Source organism: Hypomesus nipponensis, chromosome 17, assembly GCF_054491055.1.
Source record: "Hypomesus nipponensis isolate SF chromosome 17, ASM5449105v1, whole genome shotgun sequence".
Taxonomy (NCBI): domain Eukaryota; kingdom Metazoa; phylum Chordata; class Actinopteri; order Osmeriformes; family Osmeridae; genus Hypomesus; species Hypomesus nipponensis.
The window spans coordinates 4,789,975-4,802,824 of NC_140377.1; the positions used below are offsets into that span (position 1 = coordinate 4,789,975).

The 12,850-nt window shown below is 47.4% G+C and overlaps 1 protein-coding gene across 3 annotated transcripts; it reads left to right on the plus strand.

Moving 5' to 3' along the window:
• On the plus strand, nucleotides 1-12,780 carry ezh1 (enhancer of zeste 1 polycomb repressive complex 2 subunit). 3 transcript variants are annotated; one of them, XM_084677799.1, is made up of 20 exons: nucleotides 2-273; nucleotides 1,283-1,632; nucleotides 1,737-1,862; nucleotides 2,282-2,404; nucleotides 2,821-2,938; nucleotides 3,405-3,656; nucleotides 4,285-4,387; nucleotides 4,746-4,909; nucleotides 5,075-5,166; nucleotides 5,281-5,443; nucleotides 6,248-6,432; nucleotides 7,889-7,980; nucleotides 8,221-8,249; nucleotides 8,373-8,498; nucleotides 9,892-10,070; nucleotides 10,418-10,513; nucleotides 10,635-10,716; nucleotides 10,795-10,875; nucleotides 11,016-11,100; nucleotides 11,343-12,780. In XM_084677799.1, exons 2-20 carry the CDS (start codon nucleotides 1,309-1,311, stop codon nucleotides 11,401-11,403), a joined length of 2,481 nt encoding a protein of 826 aa, XP_084533925.1. In that variant the 5' UTR covers nucleotides 2-273; nucleotides 1,283-1,308; the 3' UTR covers nucleotides 11,404-12,780. The 3 variants fall into 3 exon arrangements, with proteins under 3 accessions (XP_084533926.1, XP_084533925.1, XP_084533924.1); XM_084677798.1 differs by having other exon boundaries at nucleotides 3-273; nucleotides 1,305-1,632; XM_084677800.1 differs by lacking the exons at nucleotides 10,795-10,875; nucleotides 11,016-11,100 and having other exon boundaries at nucleotides 1-273; nucleotides 1,305-1,632.
• Nucleotides 12,781-12,850: the final 70 nt, after the last annotated feature.

Below are 12,850 nucleotides of genomic sequence, written 5' to 3' on the forward strand. Positions count from 1 at the left end.
AGACGTCACCCTCTGCTTGGACTGTCTGAGCCCGCTAAGTGCGCAGCTTTTAACTGTACAACTACAATCTCAGCATGCGGACGGATAACCTAGGAATCTTTGGATCTATTTGGCTAGTGACTACATATGCGTGGACCTTATTTAATACGTCGAGTCTGTAGCGAAGATAGCGTTATCTTATTATAGTGGAGGTGAAACGGCGAGTTCTGATCAACGCGTCACTGACGGGCTCTATCACTACAAATAGGAGACAGGACACGAGGATTCTCGAAGGTATTTGCAACTGCGACATTGTAGAGTATCTCAGTGCTGAACATGAGTGCTTTTATGAGCAAAAAACAGAGATATCTTATATTCCACTATGATATTGTTGATTCGCAATATTTCCTTTCTACATTTGACAGGAAATTTAAAGGGAAACGTAGTCTGTTTCAATATGACTGCTGCGTTACCCTACTGTTGATGCACTCATAGCGATGGCTTTATAGAATACGTCGTTCGCCATGAGAGGAAAGCAATACGCAACACACGATATTTGTGTTATGCCAGAGAATTTTATATAATATTACGAAATCACATTTTGCTTAGGAGGTTACGAAATCCAGGAAAAGTATACTACGCACTTTTCTGCTCCGTTTCATATTGCCTTTCGGGAGGGTCACGCCCACTTTCACAGTGCAATGTGCGTGCAAGGGAAAACGTGCGTCTTCAGCCATTCGAAGGGGCCGTACATTCGTTTTGCCGTTTGGGTTGTTTAAGTAATCTTTTAATTTGGTGTCCATTATTTGGTGATTCTACAGGCCTACTTTGTCACACGCAATGTCGCACTGGCCAGGTTGTAATTTAAAGGTATTTTTAAGCCTGACCACAATTTTGTTTGACAAACAGAGGGGGGCAGTCGTCTGCACACACAGTAGAGTGGCCGTCTTCCGATGAAGTGAATTACTACGTTTTAGTCTTACTCAGTGTGTGTAGTATGACAGTAAATGAATCATTCCTTACGGGAAGCTGGGGCTGTCTACAGGGACAATGTTCGCATATTTTAATCTACCAGACTTGTCTAGAAGAGATGCCTGTTGGAATGAACTATAATACAAATATAACAAATGTAGCTACACATTTTATATTCTTCAGAATTGAATTTCTAATCAGGCTATATAATTATGCCAACTAACAAAATGGTCCTTGATTATTTGAATATTCTTATTAATGTCTCATTGCTCTCTTAGTTTTCAGTAGGTACTTTAGAATAAGTTTCTGTGCCACTTACTCCAATAAACAGACTTATAATGGTTGTGGTTCAGGATCATGGAAGATGGTCTGGAGGCCTTGGCCTTCCCCCCAGCCCTGGGCCCAACCCCCGACCCAGCCTGTGCCCCAGCCTCTGCCCTAGCCTCTGCCCTAGCCTCTGCCCTAGCCTCTGCCCCGGCCCAGGCCTCATCACTGGCACCAGCCTCATCTCCAGCCCTAGCTCCATGCCCAGCCCTAGCTCCATGCCCAGCCTCAGACCAGGAACCTCACTCTGGACCAAACAGCCCTTCTAGCAGCCTGTTAGAGTGGAGGAAGAGGGTGAAGTCTGAGTACATGCGCCTTCGTCAGCTGAAACGACTTAAGAAAGCAGAAGAGGTCAAGGTAAGGTTTTTTTTTTGTTGTATTCACTAAACAGAGTTTGTCCGTGGAGTGGAAACATTTTGTCTGTGCCAATGAAACGTATCTTGTGTGATGTTATTTTGCAGGCCTTGTTCATGTCCAACCGGCAGAAGATTGAGGAACAGACAAACTCACTGAATACAGAGTGGTCCAAGCTCAGGGTCCAGTCCGTTCCTCTGTCCACTTGTGGTGGAACTCAGCCCGGCAAGAAGGTGGGTCCAAACAGGAGAGAGAGCTTCTGGCTCAATTCTTAATCCTGCCTGTGCTGCTCTGGCTCGACTCGTAATCCTGTCCAGGTTGCTCTGGCTCGACTGGTAATCCTGTCTATCAATGAAGTGATTTATAATGATCCCCGAAAGAAAGTGCCCCAATGAGAATGCTGCGAGCATACAGGACTGTTCAAACTCTCAACCTTCCTTAGATCTTATTCTAAGGGCAGAGCAACATAGCATTATTTTTATATCCTGGTATGTCGCTCCCTAGTGCTACACCAATAGTAACTCTTATTGTATAAAAAAGAACTTCAAGGATATGGGATGGATTTATATGACGTACACATATGAATGGCATATCTATTTTCCACATTACCCATGTTTCTGTCTCTCTCCCATCTCCCCTTGTCCAATCACAGATGTGCATGGTGGAGTTCGGCTTCCCAGCGTTCAAAGCCCAGGCGGTTGCCATGCGACCCCTGACGACGGTGGCTGGAATTCCCTTCATGTATTCCTGGTCTCCTCTGCAGCACAACTTCATGGTACGCATCTCTGTATCCTCAACAAGCCAGGCCTCGGCTAGGTGGCCTTCTGCTCACGCGCTCAGATAATAGACGCACCATCGAAAATTCAGCTCGAAAACACTGTTCGAACCACGCACTTCTGATCCTTGATCTTCTGCTGCACTTTCCACATGCCCTCTTTCCTCAACGCTTTGGATAAAAGAGTCTGCTTAACGAATGAAATGTCAAATCGGAAAATGTCATGTAGAAGTCGTGCCAGCAACCTCTGAATATGTACTTCTAACTTCTGGGGGTCAGATGGCTGAGCGGTTAGGGAATCGGGCTACCAATCAGAAGGTTGGGGGGGGGGGGGTGTCCTTGTACTTACTGTAAGTCGCTCTGGATAAGCGTCTGCTAAATGACTAAATGTAAATGTAATGTGTTCCCCATGCTAGGTGGAGGATGAGACGTTCCTACACAACATCCCCTACATGGGTGACGAGGTCTTGGAGCAGGATGAGGCCTTCCTGGAGGAGCTCATCGACAACTACGACGGCGTCCACGGAGACAGACGTGCGTACCGCCCCGCATGTTGGTGGTGGTCGAAGGGGCCGTAGGTGCTGATTGGCGGCCACGCTTCAGTCAGTCTGCCCCAGTGCAGCTGTGGCTACAGTTGTAGTATCCCACCACCGGTTTGACTGTGTCTGAATGAATGAGTGTGAGTATGTATGGGTGAATGAGAGGCAAACATTGTAAAGCGCTTTGAGTGCCGCCAAGTTAGAAAAGCGCTATATAAATGCAGTCCATTCCCGCATGTTGACGTCATCCGTGTTTCTGTTGTGTTCCGCTGATGCGCGTCCTCGGTATCATTCATCACCGAGACGTTTATGGGAGGTGTGGGGTTAGGCGGGCTCTATGATGTCATCCTGATGTCCCTGACGTGTTTTTGGGTAAGATGTTTCTGGGGACACGTACTGACGCATGTTGTGTGATGTCATGACTTGGTGCTGACATGTTGACATGTTTGTTTGTCTCCCAGAGGGGGGGTTCATCAACGATGAGATCTTTAAAGAGCTGGTGGAGGCCCTGAGCCAATACTCAGACCAGGAGGACGACGATGAGGAGGGCGTAGAGGAGAGGGGGAAGAAAGAGGAGGAGAGGGGGAAGAAAGAGGAGGAGAGGGGGAAGAAAGAGGAGGAGAGAGGGCTGAGGAAGGGGACAACGGAAGGATCAGAGGAACCAAAGGCGGCCGTGGCTTTCCTCAGGAGGAAGAGGAGGAGCTTGACTGAGGGTGAGTTCCTTTTAGACCGTCTGACAGACAGGAAGCCGTAAGCATGATTTAGATGATCATTAATCAAGAGAACAAGGTACACAAAGTTGAGCACTTTGACCATGCCCTGTGTAGTGGAGGATCCAAGAGGGTGTCCTGGCCCCCACTGCACCATCATTGGGATTGTTTACTGTCAGTGTCCCAGTGTTCTGAGGACAGGGTTGACTGGGAGAACCTGTTTGCTCATGACACCGATACAGCCTGGATCTGGTTTCAGTGCCGCATGACCTCTGGAACTGGGCAATATGGGAATTGGCAGTGTTTGGAGAGGTTGTCTCTGAGCCAGTTCCGCAGAGAGAAACAAGTACATTCTGAAGGCAGACCCTGTCGTCACACACACACACACACACACACACACACACACATAGACGACATGTGCACTCGCACACAAACACGTACAAATGAAATAATGACTTCCGCACCCCGGTCACTCATCGCAGACAAGACTACGTTTGTTATCTGGTCATTACAGCAGGATTTCTACCACTGTAGCACACTGGAAAAGCTCTGAGTGCTGCTGTACAGTAGAGAGTATCTAAGATCTTTGCTCACTCTCTGTTCTTTGTTTTACCTTTCTCTTCTTGGTCAGTGAAAGATTTGTCCACCAGTAAGAAGATCCCAAACGATAAGATATTCACAGCCATCGCCTCAATGTTTCCCTACAAGGGCACTATGGAGGAGCTCAAAGAAAAGTAAGAAAGTGCACAAAAACTCTGCATCTATGTGTTCCGTCTTAAGCAGAGCGTTGCTTAGTGTTCACCATGGAGACGCGGCCTCTCAGGGGAAGGTAATAATGGTGGCTGCTCTCAGACCCTCTGATTGAAAGGAGCAGAAATATCAGCATCTCAAAGAGCCTCTGTTTTAAAACTACTGTGACTCTCTCCTCCAAACCCACCTTCAGTTGGGCAAGCTACTGGCAAAATACTGCTTGGATTTCACAACATCTTAGATGATATTTATTGAAAAAATGCTTGTGTCGGTGCAAGTTTTCTCTTTTACTTATTTTGCGCTCACAATTTTTTTTTGCTTCTCTTTCGCTGCTCATTTCAGGTACAAGGACCTGTTAGAGCCCCCCAGCCGGGTCAAGCTGCCCCCCCTCTGCACCCCTAACATGGATGGGCCCTTTGCCAAGTCTGTACAGAGAGAGCAGTCCCTTCACTCCTTCCACACTCTCTTCTGCAGGCGATGCTTCAAATACGACTGCTTCCTGCACCGTAATGTCTTAAGAGACTTCTCCAGCATGTTGTCTTTTCCCATGACAAACACACACACATCATTTGAGGATCGTTTCTTCATACTTTATTCAAGCACCGTTTTTTTGTTTTTGTTTTTTTACAATGATAGTAACGCTCCTTGTGCATTTGTCTCGGTCTGTTAAGCTTTCCATGCCACACCTAACGTTTACAAGAGGAAAAACAAGGAGATTCGCATCGAGACTGAGCCTTGTGGCGTGGACTGCTTCCAGCTACAGGTGGGATCCATGTCTACATTCACCTCCGCATATGCTTCTCACTGACGACTTAGCCTCCACTCTCTCTCTCTCCTATAACCTGTCTTCTTGTCTTCTCTGATGCCTCCTCTGAAGAAAGGGGCCAAAGAGTTTGCAGATCAGCACATGCTGCGTTCCCAGAGGTCTCGGCGGCGGCGGAAACAGAACCGCCTCGCCAGTGCCAGTTGTGCCGGCCCCTCTGCCGCTACTGAGGAGGCCAAGGATGGCGACAGTGACCACGAGACAACCAGTTCCTCAGGTAAGAGACTAGCAGACACTAGCTCCTCAGGAAGGAGACTAGAACACTAGCTCCTCAGGAAGGAAACTAGAACACTAGCTCCTCAGGAAGTAGACTAGTAGAGAACACTAGGAGCTCAGTTATGGGACAGGTTCTTTTTTGTTCTTTCTCCTTCATATCCTCTTATCCTCTTACTCTGTCTTTCCAAATAAACATCATAACCATCATTTTTTTGCAGTCTTCAGACCCAAAATAAACACCTCCTCACCAGCCCCTCCTTCTCACTTCCTTTGTCTATTGACAGATTCATGTGGAGAGCAGTGGGAGGCTCTCTTTCTGTCTCTGGCTCTCTGGCTCTCACATCCCTATTAGACTCTCTCGTACCCCACTCCCACTCCCCTCTTTCTCAATTACTCATTCCCTCCAGCGGTCTACTTGTTGGTCATGTGACATCTGTAAAGGAAGTTCTCATTTTGAGATTCATCGGTTGAAATGGTTGAGCTAAACTATTTGAGTGTTGTGTACACAAGGAGGTGTGCCTTTCGCACTTTCTCAGATCCAGAGAAAAACAGATTGATGGCCAGATTAATGAGGAATCCCAGTCTTAGCATGTGGTCACAGCAACACTGCCTTGTCTCAGTTGCCAAGCAACATGCCACTCTCTGTTTTTGGCATTCGGTGTACAAGCATGAGTCTTAAATATCCGGTGTGCGTGCGTGTGTGTTTTTGAGGTTCTGTGTGTGCACATGTGTGTGTGTGTGTGTGTTTATGGGGTTGTGCGTGTGTGTGTGTACGTGTGCTTGCCCTCGTGTGTTTGTTCTCCAGAGGGAAACTCTCGTTGTCAGACCCCCACTAAGATGCGGGGTCCGGGGGAGGAGGAGGCTGGACAGGCTGGAGGACCGGGCCAGTGGGCCGGCGCTGAGGAGTCTCTTTTCAGAGTGCTCCATGGCACTTACTACAACAACTTCTGCTCAATCGCACGCCTCATCGGCACCAAGACCTGCAAGCAGGTGACTCATGTTCCTAACACCCACCACCCATGCACATTCACAACATCCGGGCCAATAAATAGTAACCAAATGACGTACGTTCTGCAGACAGACCAACACACTTGCTATGCTGTTGTGTTGAGGTGTTTCGCAACACATGGACATACTGTGGCTGTGGTTTCACAGTGTGTATAATTGGGGTGATTACAAATGGAATTTCAACAGCATGTGGCACCATAAATTAGGTCAGTGAGGGTCTGTGTATGACATCTTCCTTATTCACTTCAGCCATGCTTTCCAAACACACACAGCTGTGGACTATCTCCTTCCAGCTGAGGTTCTCCGCAATGTGTGGGTTGCATGAAGAACATTCTGGAGATTCTGATTAGACAACAATACAATTCTGATTAGATTTCAGCTCAATGAATAAGACTTACGTAAACCCCCCTAAAGAGAGACAAAGAGAAGGAAACGAAGAGAAGCCAGATTCAGATGTGGCACACCCGCTGTAAAGAGGCTGTGACAGTGTTGGAACGGCTGGCCTGGTGCTTGTGACTCAGCTGACGGGAAACCCTGCAACCAATCACTGTGTAGTCTGTCTGCCTGTCTGCCTGTGTCTGTCTGTCTGTCTTCCTGTGTCTGTCTGTCTGTTTGTCTATCTGTCTGTCTGTGTAGTTCATCAGTCTGTCTGTCCTAGGGATGAGGCCTAATCAGCTTTTTTGGCAGGCAGATGTGGTTTGGGGCTTTATGTGTATGTGTTGTGTGTGTGTGTGTGTGTGTTGGGAGTGAGTGTGGGTGGAGTGTGTGTGTGTGTGTGTGGAGGGTGTGTGTGGAGGGTGTGTGTGTGGAGGCTGTGTGTGTGGAGGGTGTGTGTGTGTGTGTGTGTGTGGAGGGTGTGTGTGTGGAGGGTGTGTGTGTGTGTGTGGAGGGTCTGTGTGTGGGGGGTGTGTGTGTGGGGGGGGTGTGGGTGGAGGGTGTGTGTGTGTGTGTGTGTGTGTGTGGAGGGGGTGTGTGTGGAGGGGGTGTGTGTGTGGAGGGTGTGTGTGTGTGTGTGTGTGTGTGTGTGTGTGTGTGTGTGTGTGGAGGGTGTGTGTGTGGAGGGTGTGTGTGTGTGTGTGTGTGGAGGGTGTGTGCGTGTGTGTGTGTGTGTGTTATTCCTGTGGGGACCAGGCGTCCTCTCAAGAACAGTAAAATTAGAAAAATGTGAACTTGTGGGGAGATTTTCTTCCTCACAAGTTCAAGTGCCTTTTCTAGGGGGATTCAGGGTTGGGGGTTAGAATTAATGTTAGGGCTAGAATGACAGAGTTTGGCTAAGGGACAGTTTGAGGGTTATGAGCCAGGATAGGAGCCAAGGTTGGTTTTTAGTTTAGGGATCAGGTGAGGTTTTTGGGTTAGGGCTCAGGGGAAATAGGATTTTGAATGGGTGTACAGTTAGGTGTGTCCATCTGTTGATGTTGTTATTTGCTTTCTCTACCAGGTGTATGAGTTTGCAGTGAAGGAGGTTCTGATCCACCGTGTGCCCTTGGACAATGGTGGCATCTCCCCTCAGAAGAAGAAGAGGAAACACAGGCAAGATGGCCGCCAGTCCTGACTTGCTCTCTCTCCCCACACAGCCTCTGTGGCAGTGGGATCTCTGAGGAATGCAGGGAGAATGTTACCATGTTAGCCAGCAGTCAAATAGACAGCAGAAAGACATTTTTTTATAGTAAAAGTGAAAGCTACAGTGATCATTCACCCTCTGTTGTGCTTTAAAATAGACTTTGAAAAATGTGGAAAAAAAAACAACCTTTTTCTATCTTTGCCTGATAGATTATGGGCAAAGATCCAGCTCAAGAAAGGTAAGCCCTTCAATTTTTCTTCACAGCCGTAATGCACTCCATTCTTTTTTTAGCACTCAAATAAATCCCAATATCCCTTTTCCTGTTAAAGGAACCTGATGTCTTTGTCCCTCTCTCTACCAGACAGCTCCTCCAACACAGTGTACAACTACCAGCCATGTGACCATCCAGAACACCCATGTGACAGCTCCTGTCCCTGTGTGATGACCCAGAATTTCTGTGAAAAGTTCTGCCAGTGTGAGCAGGAGTGTGAGTATCACCTTACCGTCCCACACGTGTGCTACCTCCCACTCACCCGCTCCCTCGACTTTAGAAGGTGCCGGTGTACTGTACTGTTATAGACAAGCAGAAGGAAAAGAGAAGGACATGATTGAAAATGCTCAGCTATGGAATAGGGATCATCACTTCTGAGCGTGAGGAGATATAGCAAGCCTTCGTTGTATTTATGAGGTAACTGTCCACAGGCAATTTGAGTGGGAGAACACTATCTCTATCTCTCTCTATCTTTATCTCTGTCTATCTCTCTCGCTTTCTGTCTTTCCCTCTCGTATACAGTACACCGGGACACTCTCTCTCTCGCACTCTCTTTCTCTCTCCTTTGTTCTCTCTCTGTCTCTCTCTCTCTGTCTCTCTCTCACGCTCACTTCCTCTGTCACCAGGCCACAATAGAGGACTATGTAAAGTGATCTTCCTCTTGCTGCATTAGAGGAAGAAGCTGCCCTCTGGCAGGCCTGCCCAGGCATCTGTTCAACACAAGTCTGGGTTTACCACGTGCCCACACATTCATCAGGGCAGAAATGAGGCAGAACGCACTTCCAAACATGGCCACAGGGCGGGGAACGCCTCATAGATTTGTCTTTCTGGAGACCAGAGACTACAGAAAGAGAAGTGGAGGGGGGAGGTAGAGGGGGAGGGGCATAAGGTCCGTTCTTGGCTTTGCATTTTAAACTTTGGAACATTATTCACCTATTAGAGGTACAACCCCCTCCTCCCTCTTCCACCCTCCTCCTTCTCCCCCTCTCCTCTTCCCGTAGCTGAGGAAAGTGGGGCCAAACAGGAAGCAGCCTAGGGTTTACATGTGTGAGCTTCACAGCTCTGGAAAGAAATCAAAGGGATGTGACGGGCACTGCGCCGGATTTACAGCATCGTACACATCAATAATAGGAGTCAGGCAGCTCTCCTAAAACAACGTTTTGTACAGTGATACACTCGCACACACACGAGCACCCAGACACACGCAGGCACACACAAACTCACTCTGACGCAGGAGATAAACTCAGACTGGTTTTGCAGGATTTTCCCACAGTTGAAGCTGCTGGAGAAGGACACTTGAAATGATGTCTGCTCCTTTTCTTCATCCATCGGCCCTGCAGGCTCTTCCCTGCCCTGTGCCGCTATGTTGTAGTCCAACATATCTGCCAGCAGAGGTCACAAATGATTGTGGTACTTTGGAGAACATAGCGACTTGTTCATTCATGCAAATGCTGCTAGTTATCAAGAGAGAATGTTCAGCATTGTTATTCTAGACTGGGGGAAGGGGGGGGGGGGGGGGGGGCGACACTTAAAGAGAGACACAGAGACACTTATGTCTTTAAGTGTCCCAGGTTCTGATGTCTGAATGTTCACCTGGGATGTTATTCAGGCCAGAACCGGTTTCCAGGCTGCCGGTGCAAGACCCAGTGCAATACGAAGCAGTGCCCTTGCTACCTGGCTGTGCGGGAGTGTGACCCGGATCTGTGCATGACTTGCGGGGCTGCAGACCACTGGGACAGCAAGGTGGTCTCCTGCAAGAACTGCAGCATCCAGAGAGGCCTCAAGAAGGTACTGGGCTACTCAGACCCATAGCAATACTGGGGAGTCAGATGGCTGAGCGGTTAGGGAATTGGGCTATTAATCACAAGGTTGCCGGTTTGATTCCTGGCACTGAATGACGTTGTGTCCTTGGGCAAGACACTTCACAGTACTTGCCTCAGGGGAATGTCCCTGTACTTACTGTAAGTCGCTCTGGATAAGAACGTCTGCTTAATGACTAAATGTAAATACAAAGCTGTAACACACAGCTTTCTCTAGCTGTGCTGTAAGTGGATCAAGGTGAATGATCTTTAGGCCTAAGACGGATTTAGTTTTCGCATCGATAACACCTGCTCTTTACTCTCTGATCTCACTAGCACCTCCTACTGGCGCCATCGGATGTTGCAGGCTGGGGTACCTTCATCAAAGAGTCTGTTCAGAAGAATGAGTTCATCTCAGAGTATTGCGGAGAGGTGACGCCAGTTAGATGCTTCATGATGACACACAAAACATCCTGAGAAATACAGAGGCTGAAAAAAACGTACATGTATGTGTTCCCTCACTGGCTCATAGAACCCGTGTGTTTGTGTGTAGCTGATCTCACAGGACGAAGCAGATCGGCGGGGCAGGATCTACGACAAATACATGTCCAGCTTCCTTTTCAACCTCAACAACGGTAAGGTCAAACAGCGGTTTGCCTCATCATCTTGTTGTGTCCGGCAGCACCCCAGCTGACCCAGCCATGTCTTCGCAGACTTTGTTGTAGATGCCACGCGGAAGGGGAACAAAATACGCTTTGCCAATCACTCTGTCAATCCAAACTGCTACGCCAAGGGTAAGACCAGAGCCCAACTAGACTGGCACCAGATACACAAAGAGCTGTCCCTAGAGGATTGACTGGTTGAGTTTGTTGTGTATTTTTTACGGTACATTGTTTTTTTTAACGGTTTGAATGTGGGATTGCTGCTGTTGTAGTTGTCATGGTGAATGGAGACCACCGCATTGGGATCTTTGCCAAACGGGCTATCCTGCAGGGGGAGGAGCTCTTCTTTGACTACAGGTAGTGTGATGGTGGTTTCACCTCTGCTCAGAGTAGCCTCTCTTATGAAGATGAAGCTTCTTTCGTTGTGTGCAGTTATGTGCTTCTTTTTCTAATCTGTCACCCCACAGGAGCCTTGAGACCCATTAATTTTCATGCAATGTTTATGAGCACAATGTTTTGTCATTGTACGTACGCCCTTGCTGGAGAATCATGCTCTCTCTTTCTCTGTTTTTCCTCTCTCTCCATCCTCTCCCCAAAAGATACAGCCAAGCCGACGCCCTAAAATATGTTGGGATTGAGAGGGAGATAGACGTGACCTAGCCGCATGTGCAGAACGCCCCCTGTCAGACACCTGCTCCATCCTTCCCACAATGCCCGGCTCTGGTGAGAAGGACGGCAAGCTACAGAAAGGAAGAAGGGAGGGGAGGACATAGCAACACTTGTTACAAATGGCACTCCAGGGACGTGACACTACGCCCTCATCAGCCAAGGTCATGCTTCCCTGCCACATCCTACATCACTTTCCCTCTTATCGCTGGATACCCCCACCTCACAAAATCTCTGTACCTACAAGCTAGGAAACTAAACAAGCAATTAGGATGGTGCCAGTACCTTCTATATATTCTGTGTAACGCTTATAGTGCACAAAGAGCATCTTGCCAGTCTTGTTGTTTCTATCTAGTGCAAACAAAGAAATAATGGTAAACCTACTATGCATTTCCGTGCTCTCTGTCTGTGGTTCAGTTACTGTACTTGTATCTGGGCTTGTGTTCAACCTCTCTACAAGCAGTGCTAGCTTTCATAGTGTATCTAATGACGATTTAATACAGTGCATGTGTTTCTCTCCGTCAGACAAGCTATAAGCACATTAGCAGGAGCATCAGCTTTGCATTGAAATGCAGCTCTGTGGAGTTTGTTAGTGTCCCGTAATGTTACCCTAGCTGTTACTCCTCATTGTAGTCAGTCTGGATGTTCTGGTTGCGGAGGTATGGGTATGGATATGCCTGCTGTGTGCTAAGCTCTGCGTGATCTCTCTCTCTGTGGCTAGCATCTACACCACTTCTTCATTTTTAGTGAAATAATAACCGTGCATTTATATATCAATGTTCTGCAGACATAGGCAACCGTACAAGTAACCGACTGACTGAATGTGAACTCTGGTGGTGAAGGAGGGAGATTTCTCCCCTTTTGCAGCTCCACATCAGGCCTACCTTGGCCATTGGTACTTCAGGCAATGCTCCTGTTCTTACAAAAAGCACCATTGAGTTTACATGTCCGATTTTCTGGCGACTTTCACAACAGTAACGACACACCAATAGTCTTCCCTGGAAAAAAAAAGCTCTAAGTGCCAAATGAATCCCAACAGAAAGCAATGGGCTGTCTTTTGTGCAGCAATGTATAGTGGACAGAACTACGTTAAAGGTACTGTTACAGGTGCTTGAGGTTAACGTCATGGGAAAAGCAAAAAATATATATTTGACCAAATGGTAAGTGCCCCACCTGGATGTTGTGTAAACCCATCTATGTAATTTCTTTATTTTCCTGAAATCCAGGGTTGATATTCCCCCATCTTTTATCATAATCCAACTTTAAAGCCTCCTTTGACATGAGCTCTTTCTGACTGGAGCTAAATTTGACTGAAGCATTATGTGAAAATGTATGCCTATGAAAATAAAACTTTAACTTTATACATGATAACTTGTCTTGTTATTTGTTATGTCTGTATTCATATACCAACTTTGTGAGATGCTAATTAAAATGTATGCAT